The sequence below is a fragment of the Polypterus senegalus genome, chromosome 6, assembly GCF_016835505.1.
Source record: "Polypterus senegalus isolate Bchr_013 chromosome 6, ASM1683550v1, whole genome shotgun sequence".
Taxonomy (NCBI): Eukaryota; Metazoa; Chordata; class Cladistia; order Polypteriformes; family Polypteridae; genus Polypterus; species Polypterus senegalus.
Genome location: NC_053159.1, coordinates 19,387,353 through 19,402,285, shown reverse-complemented (window position 1 = coordinate 19,402,285; position 14,933 = coordinate 19,387,353). Strand labels below are relative to the sequence as shown.

Below are 14,933 nucleotides of genomic sequence, written 5' to 3'. Positions count from 1 at the left end.
TACGTATTTATTGCTGGTGGCCTGTCTATCGTAATGGCTGTAACATATGTGATATCGGAGACACTCAATATCTCTAAAATAATATTTAGGTTTTACTGTATATAAACAGTGTGTTTACATACATAATTTCAATGAATCTTACCTAATATCTAAGATAATACAAAGGGATTATGCTGTATAACTCTGCGGGGAATATTTATAAACAGTGTGGGAGAGTTTATAAGGGCTTAAAATATATAAAAATAACCATGAAAACATATGGTTTCTACTTCGCGGACTTTCACCTATCGCAGGGGGGTCTGGAACGCAACCCCCACGATCGAGGAGGGATTACTGTACATCATTCCTCAAACAGCTAGGGTAGTTGGAGGGTGCTTTGTTGTTGCTTCACAATTTATCTTTAAAATAGTTTAGCTTCATTTTTTAATTTGATGAATTCAATACATATATCGGTAGGCACAGCAAACACAAACTTAAAAGATGACATTCTTTAAACTTGCCTTACTATCATTTTTTAATAAAAAAATCTGAAATAGAATAGCAGTTTTGACTTAACTTTTTCATTAGTTATTTAGGGCAGCATAAGCAAATTTACCTTTCTCCTCTTGGCCTTTTGGATGAACTCTGTCTGTTTGTATAACATTCAAATGGGTCTTCTCCCCTTCTCTGGTAGAATATATGGACAAATGTATGTGGACACCCCTCTAAATGATTGATTTCAGGCGTTTCATTGTTAACAGGTGCATCAACTGAAACACTGAGCCATGCGATCTCAATTTTAAAACCCTGGCAGTAGAGTGGGTCATACTGAAGAGTTTAGTGACTTTAAATGTGGTGCTGTCATTGGATACCACCTTTGTCACAAGTCAGTATGTGAAATTTCCTCCACAGTGGATCCACACTTCACCATCTGGCAGCCTGATGGACAAATCTGGGTTTGCTGGATGCCAGGACATCGCTCCCTTGCGGACTGAAAAGCGTCTACTGTCAAGTTTAGTGGAAAAGGGATAAGAGCTCGGTGGGTGTTTGTCAGGGTTTGGGCTAGAGCAGGGGTCGCCAATATGTTGCTCTCAAACTACCGGTAGCTCACAACCCCTTTCCAAGTAGCTCATCAAAGGGTTAATGAATACTACATAAATTTGAAAACTTGATTAGTCAAATTAGGGCTGGGCGATCTTTCCAAAAAATCATATCACGATCCTTTTAACACAAAATCACGATCCACAATCTGAATTGCAATCTATCTTTTCAATGTGGCAGACACTTAAGAAAATATCCGGACTCAAACTCATCAAGGCCTAAGTAACACTTTATTTTAAATATCACACAAAGTTGAATTCAATTGTTCTCTTGTTCGCTAGCTAAGCGGAGTTAAGGAACACGGCCCGTTACCACCAGCAAACTCTGATACAGAGCGAAATGACAGAAGTCGCAAAATCAACCGGAATGTTCAAGCAAATTGTAGAAAAAAACCCGATCTAAATCCGTGAAGTAGTTCTCTCCTGAAAAGTGGCCAGATATACAGACAGACAGACAGACGTTGGATCTTCTATATTATATATTAGTAAACCTTCAAAATAATGTGCAGTTAAAGTCTCAACAGCATTCTCAGCATTTCTGGAGCTTAGTAGAGGCAGATAACTAGAAGAATCTTCACCAAACAGCTCTGAAAATGTCTGCTTTGTTTGGGTCTCCATTCCTCTGTGTGTCTGATGTGAATGTCATGAAATCAAAGTTCAGAACAAGACTGACAGATGAACATTTAAATGACTCCATGAGAGTGAACCTAAGGGGGCTCCACTCCACCAGACACCTCAGTGCCAGTCATCTGACTAACTAAAAAACACATCACACATGCGACTGGACCTGTGAATAAAGTGACACAGTGATATGTGACAAAATGACAAATGAAGAAGGACTATCTGTGGATTTGGAATTGTATTGTTTTGTTTTGACAGCATTCATGTTTTAATTCAATAGTGTGAGATACACTAGAAAATGCATACAGATGTACAAAATGCACTTCAAAGGGGGGGTGCAATTCCATATTAATGCAAATGGTTTTGAAATAGAACGTCCAACAAGCTCATATATAGTATGTGTGATGGTCAGGTGTCCACAAACATGTCCATATATCTAACTTGATTGACCATCCAAAACTGGCACAATGCTGGTTAGTCCCTATAATGGATTGGCTTCTCATCCACGGTGGGTTCTCACTTAGTAACAGTTACAGCTGGGATAGTCAAAAGCTGCTCATAACTCAATACTAAATCAAGCAGTTTGTGGCAATGGCTCAATTACCACTATAGAAAGTTGTACATAAAACATAAAGAGTAATTACTTAAATTTCAAACTACTAACAAGCCAAGATTTATTACCCATAGAGCAATGCATGGTCCAGGTGCTCACATAACCGCTGCAGCACTCGGTCGTGATTCCTGATTGCTGGAGTCTCATCTTCACAAGCAGCAAAATAGCTCTGCAACTGAAAAAAAAAGTGAGTTGATATGCAAGGGATAGGATGTTTTTAAATGAATATATCAGGGCAGAATTTGGTTTCTAATAGCCATTAATTATCAGTTTAAGCAGAAGTCAGTTGGCAAAAGTTTTTTTTTTTTTTTTACTCCCCGCCTTTGAAGTGTTTTACACAAAATTGGCCAAGCTCCACAGTAGATTCTGTGCCAGCAGTTTGGCTGACAGCTCAGTAGCTGCTTTCTGACCAAGTCACGAGGGCCGACTTTATTAAATTGCATGCACAGACAGACAGATAGACACGCACACAGAAAACAACAGCCTGACAGTCAGGTGACCAGAGAAAAAGAAGCCAAATAAACAGAAGAGTGACGAAATGGAAGCAGATGGAATGACAGGACTAGGTATGACTCAGCAATGCCAGCTGCCAGCTTCATTACCACCAGATACCCTCCAGACCATAAAGCTTTCTGGTGTACAAAATCTCCTGTCAATACGTACAAAAACTCAACACTAGGTGAATAGCAGGACCTAACTGAAAATATAAGCAACTCAATTACTTTCCTAAAGTTAATGTTAATCATAAGTTCATGTGCACAATGGAAATGATGGGTCATGTTTTGCAGTCAGTGCTTTTAACAATAATAAACATGCTGTGAAAATCTATATATAAATATATATAAATATATATACAGTGGTGTGAAAAACTATTTGCCCCCTTCCTGATTTCTTATTCTTTTGCATGTTTGTCACACAAAATGTTTCTGATCATCAAACACATTTAACCATTATGTCAAATATAACACAAGTAAACACAAAATGCAGTTTTTAAATGATGGTTTTTATTATTTAGGGAGAAAAAAATCCAAACCTACATGGCCCTGTGTGAAAAGTAATTGCCCCTTGTTAAAAATAACCTAACTGTGGTGTATCACACCTGAGTTCAATTTCCGTAGCCACCCCCAGGCCTGATTACTGCCACACCTGTTTCAATCAAGAAATCACTTCAATAGGAGCTGCCTGACACAGAGAAGTAGACCAAAAGCACCTCAAAAGCTAGACATCATGCCAAGATCCAAAGAAATTCAGGAACAAATGAGAACAGAAGTAATTGAGCTCTATCAGTCTGGTAAAGGTTATAAAGCCATTTCTAAAGCTTTGGGACTCCAGCGAACCACAGTGAGAGCCTTTATCCACAAATGGCAAAAACATGGAACAGTGGTGAACCTTCCCAGGAGTGGCCGGCCGACCAAAATTACCCCAAGAGCGCAGAGACGACTCATCCGAGAGGTCACAAAAGACCCCAGGACAACGTCTAAAGAACTGCAGGCCTCACTTGCCTCAATTAAGGTCAGTGTTCACGACTCCACCATAAGAAAGAGACTGGGCAAAAACGGCCTGCATGGCAGATTTCCAAGACGCAAACGACTGTTAAGCAAAAAGAACATTAGGGCTCGTCTCAATTTTGCTAAGAAACATCTCAACTTTTGGAAAAATACCTTGTGGACTGATGAGACAAAAGTTGAACATTTTGGAAGGCAAATGTCCCGTTACATCTGGCGTAAAAGGAACACAGCATTTCAGAAAAAGAACATCATACCAACAGTAAAATATGGTGGTGGTAGTGTGATGGTCTGGGGTTGTTTTGCTGCTTCAGGGCCTGGAAGGCTTGCTGTGATAGATGGAGCCATGAATTCTACTGTCTATCAAAAAATCCTGAAGGAGAATGTCCGGCCATCTGTTCGTCAACTCAAGCTGAAGTGATCTTGGGTGCTGCAACAGGACAATGACCCAAAACACACCAGCAAATCCACCTCTGAATGGCTGAAGAAAAACAAAATGAAGACTTTGGAGTGGCCTAGTCAAAGTCCTGACCTGAATCCAATTGAGATGCTATGGCATGACCTTAAAAAGGCGGTTCATGCTAGAAAACCCTCAAATAAAGCTGAATTACAACAATTCTGCAAAGATGTGTGGGCCAAAATTCCTCCAGAGCGCTGTAAAAGACTCATTGCAAGTTATCGCAAACGCTTGATTGCAGTTATTGCTGCTAAGGGTGGCCCAACCAGTTATTAGGTTCAGGGGGCAATTACTTTTTCACACAGGTCCATGTAGGTTTGGATTTTTTTTTCTCCGTAAATAATAAAAACCATCATTTAAAAACTGCATTTTGTGTTTACTTGTGTTATATTTGACATAATGGTTAAATGTGTTTGATGATCAGAAACATTTTGTGACACAAACATGCAAAAGAATAAGAAATCAGGAAGGGGGCAAATAGTTTTTCACACAACTGTAAAATATAACTCTAATAGACTGAATAGCAGTTTCTACCCTGTAGCTATTAGGGCACTGAATGCCACCTAATCACCTCCAATGCAGCAGTGCAATAGATGACATCTTGTGTAATAAGGTCTTATGTTGAATGTTTGTGTTCTACCTTATTTCTTCTTATCCTTTTTTAATTATATTTATTCATATTTTGACACCGCAGGGACTGCACCTAATTTTGTTTTATTTGTTACAATGACAATGAAGATATTCTGATATAAAATATAAAATTAGGCAATACTAATTAACATAGAATAAAAGTAAAGTTCTGATGGCCAGGGAGGACATAAAAAAACAAAAACTCCAGATTGCTGGAGAAAAAAAAAAATCTGCAGGGGTTTTCGAGGCCATGAGACCACCCAGCCCCCCTAACATAAATGACCTCAATCAGTCCTCATGGTATTCAGGCTTCACATGGAAGAACTTTAAAAGGGGTGGCTGATTGGCCTTACCTTTTGAAAAAGCCTTGTTCGTTATTTAATGACACATCTGGATGAACAGAACCAAAATTACAAGTATGAATGTAAAATGTAATAAAGGCCAGAGTTATAAAATAGAACTGTAGCTGTATTTAAAAAGCACAGACTGAGCAGTTAACAAGCGGACAAAAATATACAGCCGTATGAAAAAGTTTGGGAACCCCTCTCAGCCTGCATAATAATTTACTTTCCACAAAAAAGATAACAGCGGTATGCCTTTCATTTCCTAGGAACGTCTAAGTACTGCGGTGTTTTCTGAACAAAGATATTTAGCGAAACAGTATTTAGTTGTATGAAATTAAATCAAATGTGAAAAACTGGCTGTGCAAAAATGTGGGTCCCTTGTCATTGTGCTGATTTGAATGAATGTCACTGCTCAATCCTGATTACTCGCAACACCAAATTGGTTGGATGAGCTCGTTAAGTCTTGAACTTCATAGACAGGTGTGTCCAATCATGAGTGGTCAAAGGTACTTAAGGTGGTCAATCGCAAGTTGTGCTTCCCTTTGACTCTCCTCTGAAGAGTGACAGACAGCATGGGATCCTCAAAGCAACTCTCAAAAGATCTGAAAGATTGTTCAGTCTCCTGGTTTAAGGGAAGGCTACACAAAGCCATCTCAGAGGTTTAAACTGTCAGTTTCAACTGTAAGGAATGGAATCAGGAAATGGAAGGCCACAGGCACAGTTGCTGTTAAACCAACCCAGCAGGTCTGGCAGGCCAAGAAAACTGCAGGAGCGACATATGAGCAGGATTGTGAGAATGATTACAGACCACTGACAGATCACTTCCAAAGACCTGCAAGAACATTTTGCTGCAGATGGTGTATCTGTACATCGTTCTACAATTCAGTGCAATTTGCACAAAGAACATCAGTATGGTAGGGTGATGAGAAAGAAGCCCTTTCTGCACTCACGCCACAAACAGAGTCGCTTGTTGTATGCAAATGCTCATTTAGACAAGTCAGATTCATTTTGGAACAAAGTGCTTTGGACTGATGAGACAGAAATTGAGTTATTTGGTCATAACAAGCATGGTGGAAGAACAACACCGCATTCCAAGGAAAACACCTGCTACCTACTGTCAAATTTGGTGGAGGTTCTATCATGCTGTGGAGCTGTGTGGCTAGTTCAGGGACTGGGGCCCTTGTTAAAGTCGAGGGTCGGATGAATTCAACCCAAAATCAACAAATTCTTCAGGATAATGTTCAAGCATCACTCACAAAGTTGAAGTTATGCTGGGATTGGATATTCCAACAAGACAATGACCCAAAACACAGCTGGAAATCTACAAATGCATTCGTGCAGAGGGAGAAGTACAATGTTCTGGAATGGCTGTCACAGTCCCTGACTTGAATACCATTGAAAATCTATGGCACGATTTGAAGCAGGCTGTCCATGCTCGGCAGCCATCAAATTGAACTGAACTGGAGAGATTTTGTAATGAAGAATGGGGTCAGAAATACCTCCATCCAGAATAGAGACACTTATCACAGGCTATAGGAGGACCGCATCTAGAGGCTCAAAGGAGCAAAAGGAGGCTCAACTAAATATTGATGTCATATCTCTGTTGGGGTGCCCAAATTTATGCACCTGTTTAATTTTGTTATGATGCATATTGCATATTTTCTGTTAATCCAATAAAATTAATGTCACTGCTGAAATCCTACTGTTTCCATAAGGCATGTCAGATATTAAAAGGAAGTTGCTACTTTGAAAGCTCAGTCAATGATAAACAAAAATCCAAAGAATTAAGAGGGGTTCCCAAACTTTTTCAAATGACTGTATATATATAAAAAATTAAGTCTTCAGAAAATGCGATCAGTAACTGATTTAAACGTAATGTAATGTAGACTGCAGTCTGAGGGGCTATTATTCCTCTTTCTTATTTTAAAGATACGTAGATTGCATCCCTGAAACAACTGCATACACCACGTTGGCCGACTCGTACAAGCGCCATGTGCCTGATCATAGCTGATGTTCTGCTGTGTACTGCATTTTTATCGGATGTCTGCCAGTGTTACTGTATACAAGTATTAATTTCATTTTTTAAAAATGCTGATTACGAGGACTTCTCATGCAGCATAAATATGGCATATGCACCTGCCTCCTGTTTCTCCAGCTTTACTCACATGGGCGCTGATTTGTCTGTGTCCTATTTCATCATCTGATGTTTGTTGTCATTAATTGCCTGGTGTGACCGAGTAGGCCCTGAAATGCACTGATGCCTCATCTGCAGTTGGTTTTTACTTTGGGTGTAATTCTGCAGGGACTGGCTCTGGCCCCCTTGTGACCACCTTAAACTTTACAAAACTCCTCCTGGATGGATTCTCTCTCTGTCAGGGTGAGTATTCCAGTCTCTTAAGAGCTTCTATGCGACACTGATAATGACAACTCTATACTCATACAAAGAAGGGTTATGTTGCAGCCCAAGTTTTACTTCATTTCCCTCTGGGTTGCCTTTATCCCACGTTTCATTGTTGTTTTTGTTAACTTTAAACTATTATTATTAGCTAGTGAAAGACACTGACCCATAGTCCTAAAATAAAATGCAAATGAAAAAACAAGTTAACGATAAGAAGCCGTTGACATTTCTTATGTTTTCTAAATAGTTGTTTCTCTCAATTCCTCTAGATGTGATAATACATTTTAATATTTCTGGTGGCTTGTCTAGTGAAAGCAGAACTTGCTCTGCTGGCAACACATTCTTATGTTTTCAACTTTAAAACTACAGCTTGACACGGATGACATGGCTGATGCCTCTTTGGTAAGTAGTTTTCTTTAAAGAAACATCAGTATATGGATATAAGGGACTGGGCGGTCTCATGGTCTGGAATCCCTGCAGATTTTATTTTTTTCTCCAGCCGTCTGGAGTTTTTTTTTTTTTGTTTTTTCTGTCCACCCTGGCCATCGGACCTTACTCTTATTCTATGTTAATAAATGTTGACTTATTTTATTTTCTTACTGTGTCTTTTATGTGTGTCTGAGCAGTTCTACTTTAACATGGCCTTTTTACTTTAACATGGCCTTTTTATAACTTCATTTTAATCTTAATTTAACTTAATCCTGATACTCTATATGTTCAATCTCCTCATAATAACTATTCATGGTGGCTCTAAAATCGGTACTGAGCCCTACTCTCTTTTCTGTTTCTTTTTCCGGCCTGCGCCACCTCCACCTACTCAAAGCTTCATGATGCTCCAACAATGATGGACGGATTAAAAGGCAGAAGTCTACGTGACCATCATCATCATCAAGCCCTTCCATTAGAATCCTAAATCCAAAGAGGACTGTTTCATTTATGTTAGGTAGAATGCCCAGAGGGGACTGGGCGGTCTCATGGTCTGGAATCCCTACAGATTTTATTTTTTCTCCAGCCGTCTGGAGTTTTTTTTTTTCTGTCCCCCCTGGCCATTGAACCTTACTCTTATTCGATGTTAATGTTGATTTATTTTGTTTTATAATTGTGTCTTTTATTTTTCTATTCTTTAATATGTAAAGCACTTTGAGCTACTGTTTGTATGAAAATGTGCTACATAAATAAATGTTGTTATAAAAGCATTGCTTTCAAAATGATCTGAAGTTGATTGTCTTCCTCATGTATTCCGCCTCTGTGATTTGCTTGACATTCAATTGATGTCACTGCTCTTCTTTTTCTTACTGCCATGTCACTTGTTATTTGCTGATCACTTTGTTTTTTTAACTTGTGATGGACCCCAGCCGGGACGCCCCTTTGCTATATGTTCAGGGGGAGCAGCCATGGACTGTGCAATACCTCCCCCTGGACGCTAGATGGCCGCCCCCCTGGGTTGCAGCGGTGCCTCGGTTTCCTGCAGGGCTCTATGGGAATTGGAGTTGGGTGCAGCCCTGTTGGGTCCCGCAGGCGCCGCCAGGACTCCTGACCCCGTATGGGCAGTGTATTCGGCACACCCGGAAGTGCAGCCGGAACTCGGCAGTCAACCACCTGCAGCACTTCTGGGTGGACTACAAAAGGGACAGGCAGCCATCACTCAATGGCCAGAGTCGGGAGGAGGAGGAGTGGTGGTGCCAAATAAGAGTGTGTCATGCTTTATTTGTGCACTTGTGGGGATCACAGAGAAGACTTGCCTAACAAGTGAAGAAAAATAAAAAGTGTTCTTGTTTTTATATGGGACAGCATGGTGGCGCAGTGGTAGCGCTGCTGCCTCGCAGTTAGGAGACCCGGGTCTGCTTCCCGCATCCTCCCTGTGTGGAGTCTGCATGTTCTCCCCGTGTCTGCGTGGGTTACCTCCCACAGTCCAAAGACATGCAGGTTAGGCGCACTGGTGATTCTAAACTGTACCTAGCGTGTGTGTGTGTGTGGCGCCCTGCTGGGGTTTGTTTCCTGCCTTGTGCCCTGTGTTGCTGGGATTGGCTCCAGCAGATCCCCGTGACCCTGTGTTAGGATATAGCAGGTTGGATAATGGATGTTTTTATACGTGCCTCCGGTGTGAGTCTGTGTCGGGTCAGGCGCCTATATAGCACCTTTCTACAAACTCCACATCCTAAGGTTGCCACTAACTGATTTTTTTTTTTTTTTTAATTTCCAGAACGCATCAGATCATAAAGTTTTGATTAAGACCAAGATCAAGGTTTCCACCCTAGTGATTCATGAAATCATGTGACAGATGGACAAACTGTAGCATTTATATATGACACACAAACTGCTTTGCATGGGGGGAGCCAATGTGCAGCATCCACGTGCATGATGCGACGTCAGGCATTTTGCACCACTGCGCTCACCACGCAGTAGTTATTAGTTGGTGAAGGGGTGGGAGAGATTCTTAATGATAAGAAGGGGCAGGGAACAATTAGGGGGCCATGATGGGCACTTTAGCCAGAGCATCGGGGTACACCCTAAACTTTACGAAAGATGTCCAGGGATCTTTTTTTGGTCACAGAGAGTCAGGGCCTCAGTTTTAAGTCTCATCTCGGCACCATGCTCGAGCACTGCAGTGGGGAATTGGGGTCACAACACAGACCACAGGGAAGCGCCCCCTGCTGGCTTCCGGATACACCTCTTCCAGCAGCAACCCAGGCTCTTCCTACATGGCCTCCCTGTGACGGTGTGGGTCCTGCTCCATGCTCTCACCTTACTTCTGGGAGCCTCTCCAACCCAATAATGTCATTAATGTAACCGGATGAGCTCGGCAAATGGCAACAAAGCAAATTGAGCAAGGGGATGGCGCAAATGGTGCAAGTGCTTTTATTAAAAGCAAAAAACAAATCAAAATGGTGTCCAACTAAAGGGCAGTGCTCAAAAACGTCCATAAATAAGACATAATCCATAAAAAAGGTGAAAATCCAAATGTTTAAAAAACAAGGCTAAAACACGAGAATAAAAACCTGCAGCAGACATTGGGGCAGATCAGCCAAGTACAGCTCCTTCCCTGTCTCTCCGGCTCACCCAAGACTCACTCAACAACAACAACATTTATTTATATAGCACATTTTCATACAGATGGTGTCGCTCAAAGTGCTTTACATGATGAAGAAAAGAGAGAAAAAGACAAAATAAATAAGAATTGAAATAAGGGAACACTGATTAACATAGAATAAAAGTAAGGTCCGATGGCCCATGACTCTACAGACCCCTGTCTTGGCTGCCTCCGCTGGCATCTGCCAGACCACTCGGGGTTGGTTGTCATCCCGTCTTCCTTCTCGCACACACAGTCATCCCTCAGGATCCCAAAGGAGGAATCCACCTCGATCAAACCCACTCCTCCACATAGCCAGTGGGAGCGATCCGTCCCTCAAGCGCCGATCCTTCTCTCCAAACGGGACCCCTGACCGTGCTGACCTTTCTCTTTCAGCTCTCTCGTTCATCTGGCTGGCTCGTTCACTCTTTCACTGCCCCATTGCCGCACTCTCACTCTCCATGTCTTTCCTTTTCCGTCTTTTTTCTCTCGACCTCCTGTGCCAGCCCATACGTCTATGGTCCCGTGGGCGCAGCACCTCAATCACACATCGCAGGAAGCAGATTAAACAATTGAGAATGATCACACCCTCACGTGCAGGTGCGGTTCGCCCCAGTTACCCCATTAACTCTCCACAGCTGCACGATCTGTCCCACGGAGACTGACACAGCCAAATGGATTATTTAAAAAACTGGCCTTTCATTCAGAGCTGCAGACCCACTATACCACACTCCCATCCAAGTGCTGCTCAGGCCCGAACCATACTTAGCTTCAGTTGGATGACCTGCTCTGAAGTGAAGGTGGTATGGCTGCTGGCTATACCCAGCATACTGGAAAAAAACATACGTCCCCAAGAGGCACTCTCACTATGTTCTCCCATTATATCAACCTCTAGACCTGGAAAGGGAACACCAGACATTCTGGTCATGACACCCATTCATTAATGATGTGCATTCATTATAACTGGCTTCACAGCAGGGTAAGGGAATTCTCAGCATCCTGGCTGAGGTGACCATCCATGACGTGCATCATCAACACTGACCCCCAATTTTCCATTTAGGTCACTATCCATTATCAGGAACTTAAGTCATCAACAAAAACCCACTCCATAATCTGTTTCTCTCCACATTTCTTTTGTTGACCTGTGTTAATGGGCATACACGTTACATAAACTAGGGGGCTTCAACCCCAGCTTCGCTCGCCAAATCCCCTGCTTGTGCTATGCGCCAGCAAATTTACGTCTCTGCTGCTCGCAAAATACAAATCTTTTAATTCTCGTGGATATGTCTTTTCATTGGGAAGAAACACTACGCGTCCCTGATGGAAACACCAATTAGATGATCTACAAGTCTCTGACTTAATGTTTAAAGCCAAACAATATCTGCATACTTCTGTCATATCACCTATGTCCATATATTTGATCTCTTTTCGCTTTTACCTTTTTGTCAGTATCGCATTGAATTTTGATTGTGTTTGGAATTACATCGTGACAACGCAACGTATAACTGCCAGCGAATGAATCTCGTTTCTTTCTCTTTACACGAACTGTGTCTGACAAATGAGAATCGTTTGAACCGTGTGCGTGGTTGTAAATGTTTTAGATGTGGGCAGGACATTTTTCCAAATCTCTTTGCATAAAGTCTTGTCTCGCGGGCTTAAAATTTTCTCTCGTGGGATTTCACTTTCACCAAACAACAAATCTTTTAATTCTCGCGGATACGTCTCTTCAATGGGAACAAACGCTTTTTATCCTCTGATGGCAACACCAATTAGACGATCTACAAGTCTCCGACTTAAAGTTTAAATCCAAACAATATATTCGATCACTTTTTGCTGTTCCATTATTTCACCGAGTAATAATTTCCGTTTGTTTGCGTTAATGCTATCTTTACTATCATTTTTTGAGTCTTTTGAATTTTCGTACTTTCATTATCTTTAACCTGCTCTGCATGAGTATCACGCCAACGTTTTTGAATTCTTTACAACGTTCTACTTTGTCTTCTACTCTTTGTCTTTTCTTCTTCTACTGTTTATCTTTTATTTCCAACCCCGCTTGGACCTGTTAGATTTTTAATTCATCCCTTGGCACAAAGTCTCATCTCGCAGAACGTGAAATTATCTCTCTGAAAATGTCACGTCTCATCTCTCTGAAAAAGTCTCGTCTCGTCCCAAGATTTTTTTTTTTATAATAGAGAGACATGACAAAGGTATGCAGGTCTACAGGCGACAATTGCATTTCACAGCACTTTTTCAATGAGCTGTAAGGTTACCAACAACTTAGTCCACATCTGTAACTATCACATGCAAATGCACCTAATAAAACACAAAATATTCACTCCTTTAATGTGGCACCCCTAAATCATCACTGGGGCAGCCAACTGGTTTTAGACGTCCCAGAACTCGCTCAATGGCAGTCACCTGTCTGGGGTTTGAATTTATTGTTGTATGAATGCGCCTTACAGGGTCTGGTTAAATCTCTTGGCACAAAGTCTCGTCTCGCGGGATATAAAAGTGTCTCTCTTCAAAAGATCACGTCTTGTTGCAGGATAAAAAGTCTCATCCCCCAAGATTTTTTTTATTATAATAGAGAGATACATACAACCTTCCATACATAGCCTTTCAAAAGACAGTTGTCAGCAAGAAATTTTGTAAAACCCCCTTACCTCAGTTTGCTTAAATGTGACGTAACTCAGATTTTATGCCTCGTTTAAATATGTAAAGTGGACTTTAGTTGTTGAATTCAATTTGGTGAAGTGCACAACCCACTTAAAATTTTAATTCAGTAAAAAAAAAAAAAGAAAGAAAAACACACAACTAATCTTTCACTCTTTATGTATCCATGGAGGAGAAAGCCAAGAGGAACCTCACATTTCTCCCAAAACCCTATCAGGAATTGAAAAAAAAAAAACCAAAACAAACAGGACAGTAGGGCATCACCCGGGGTTAACTGTCACTATAACTCTTGATAAAGCTCTCTTGTATTTTCATTGTCCCGTAGTCAGACTATATAGACTGGCAGGTATTGCTCTCCTGGGACTGTTTGTAACCAAACTATTATTACCAAGCAGCTCTCTCAGGCAAGCTTCAACATTTTTAATTGTGTCCAAATTCAGTTAAAAGACTGGCAGATATTGCTCACCTCTACTTGCCTATAAATAACTTTAGTCAAAAGAGAGGGAGTCAGCAATTTCCTCCATTTAGCTCACTCAGACTATTTTTAGTCAAAAGGTTTTACTATTAAGGTGTCATCCATTTCATTCTGACTTTGGCTCAAGCACAAAATGAACTCTTGAGCCAATACATCAGAGTAGCAATTCTCTTTCAGCCGCCTGAAGCCATCTTCTAAGTAACTCATCAGCAGCAAGAATAACTCGCTTCCTCCCGCAGTCCAAAGATATGCAGGTTAGGTGGACTAGCAGTGCTAAACTGAACTTGGGGGTGTGAGGGTGTTTGTTGTTCCTACCTTGTGCCCAGTGCTTGCCAGGACAGGCTCCAGCTTTCATGAAACCCTGCTCTGAATAACAGAGTTCAGAAAATGCAAGGATATGACATAAGGAATCTGACAAAGGACTGGAGACCACTCAGTCCATCAAGCCAGTTTGTTTGTCTGATAGCTAAGCTGCCCCAATATCTCATCCAGATTCTTCTTAAAGGCTGTCAGGGTTTCTTGTTTCATCTAAAGGTCCTGGTAGTTTGTTCCAGATATCTAGTTGCCTTCTACAATGCTTGATATTAGTAAAGATCCTTCAATATACTCTGCGTTCGACTACAAGCTATTGCTCTCCACAAACAGCCTCTAATTTCAGCCAAAGGTACAAGCAGTCACTTATTTATTTTCTCTACCAAATCATGTCTTATTAGTTTTGGTTAACAACGCTAACATATACTGAAACCTTTCATCTCTAATTTGGCTTTAGCCCAAGCTTGAAAAATATGACAATGATTTTGATCAAAATCTGTTTATCAAAAAATACCATAACCTTTGCCCCCGGGATATCCATCCATTTTCTTTTTAAACCCACATAATGCAGACGGAGTGATGGCTCTGAGGCTAGGGCTCTACACTGGCAATCGGAAGGTTGCCGGTTCGAATCCCATAAACGCAAAATGTGACTCTACTTCGTTGGGCAATTGGTCTGTCCTGGGTATGACGTTAATCTGCATCCAGCCCTGCATGTTGCCATTAGGGGGTTGGTGGTAGAACTGGCAGTCCGGC

The 14,933-nt window shown here is 41.3% G+C and overlaps 1 protein-coding gene across 4 annotated transcripts in view; it reads right to left on the bottom strand.

The window, feature by feature from the left end:
- plekhm2 (pleckstrin homology domain containing, family M (with RUN domain) member 2) overlaps positions 1–14,933 on the bottom strand; it is a 75,882-nt gene that overhangs the window by 50,142 nt on the left and 10,807 nt on the right. For all 4 annotated transcript variants that reach the window (XM_039755487.1, XM_039755488.1, XM_039755489.1 and 1 more), the window contains exon 2: positions 2,382–2,488. In XM_039755487.1, coding sequence (XP_039611421.1) covers positions 2,382–2,488 — 107 coding nt within the window. The remainder of the gene's footprint in view (positions 1–2,381; positions 2,489–14,933) is intronic.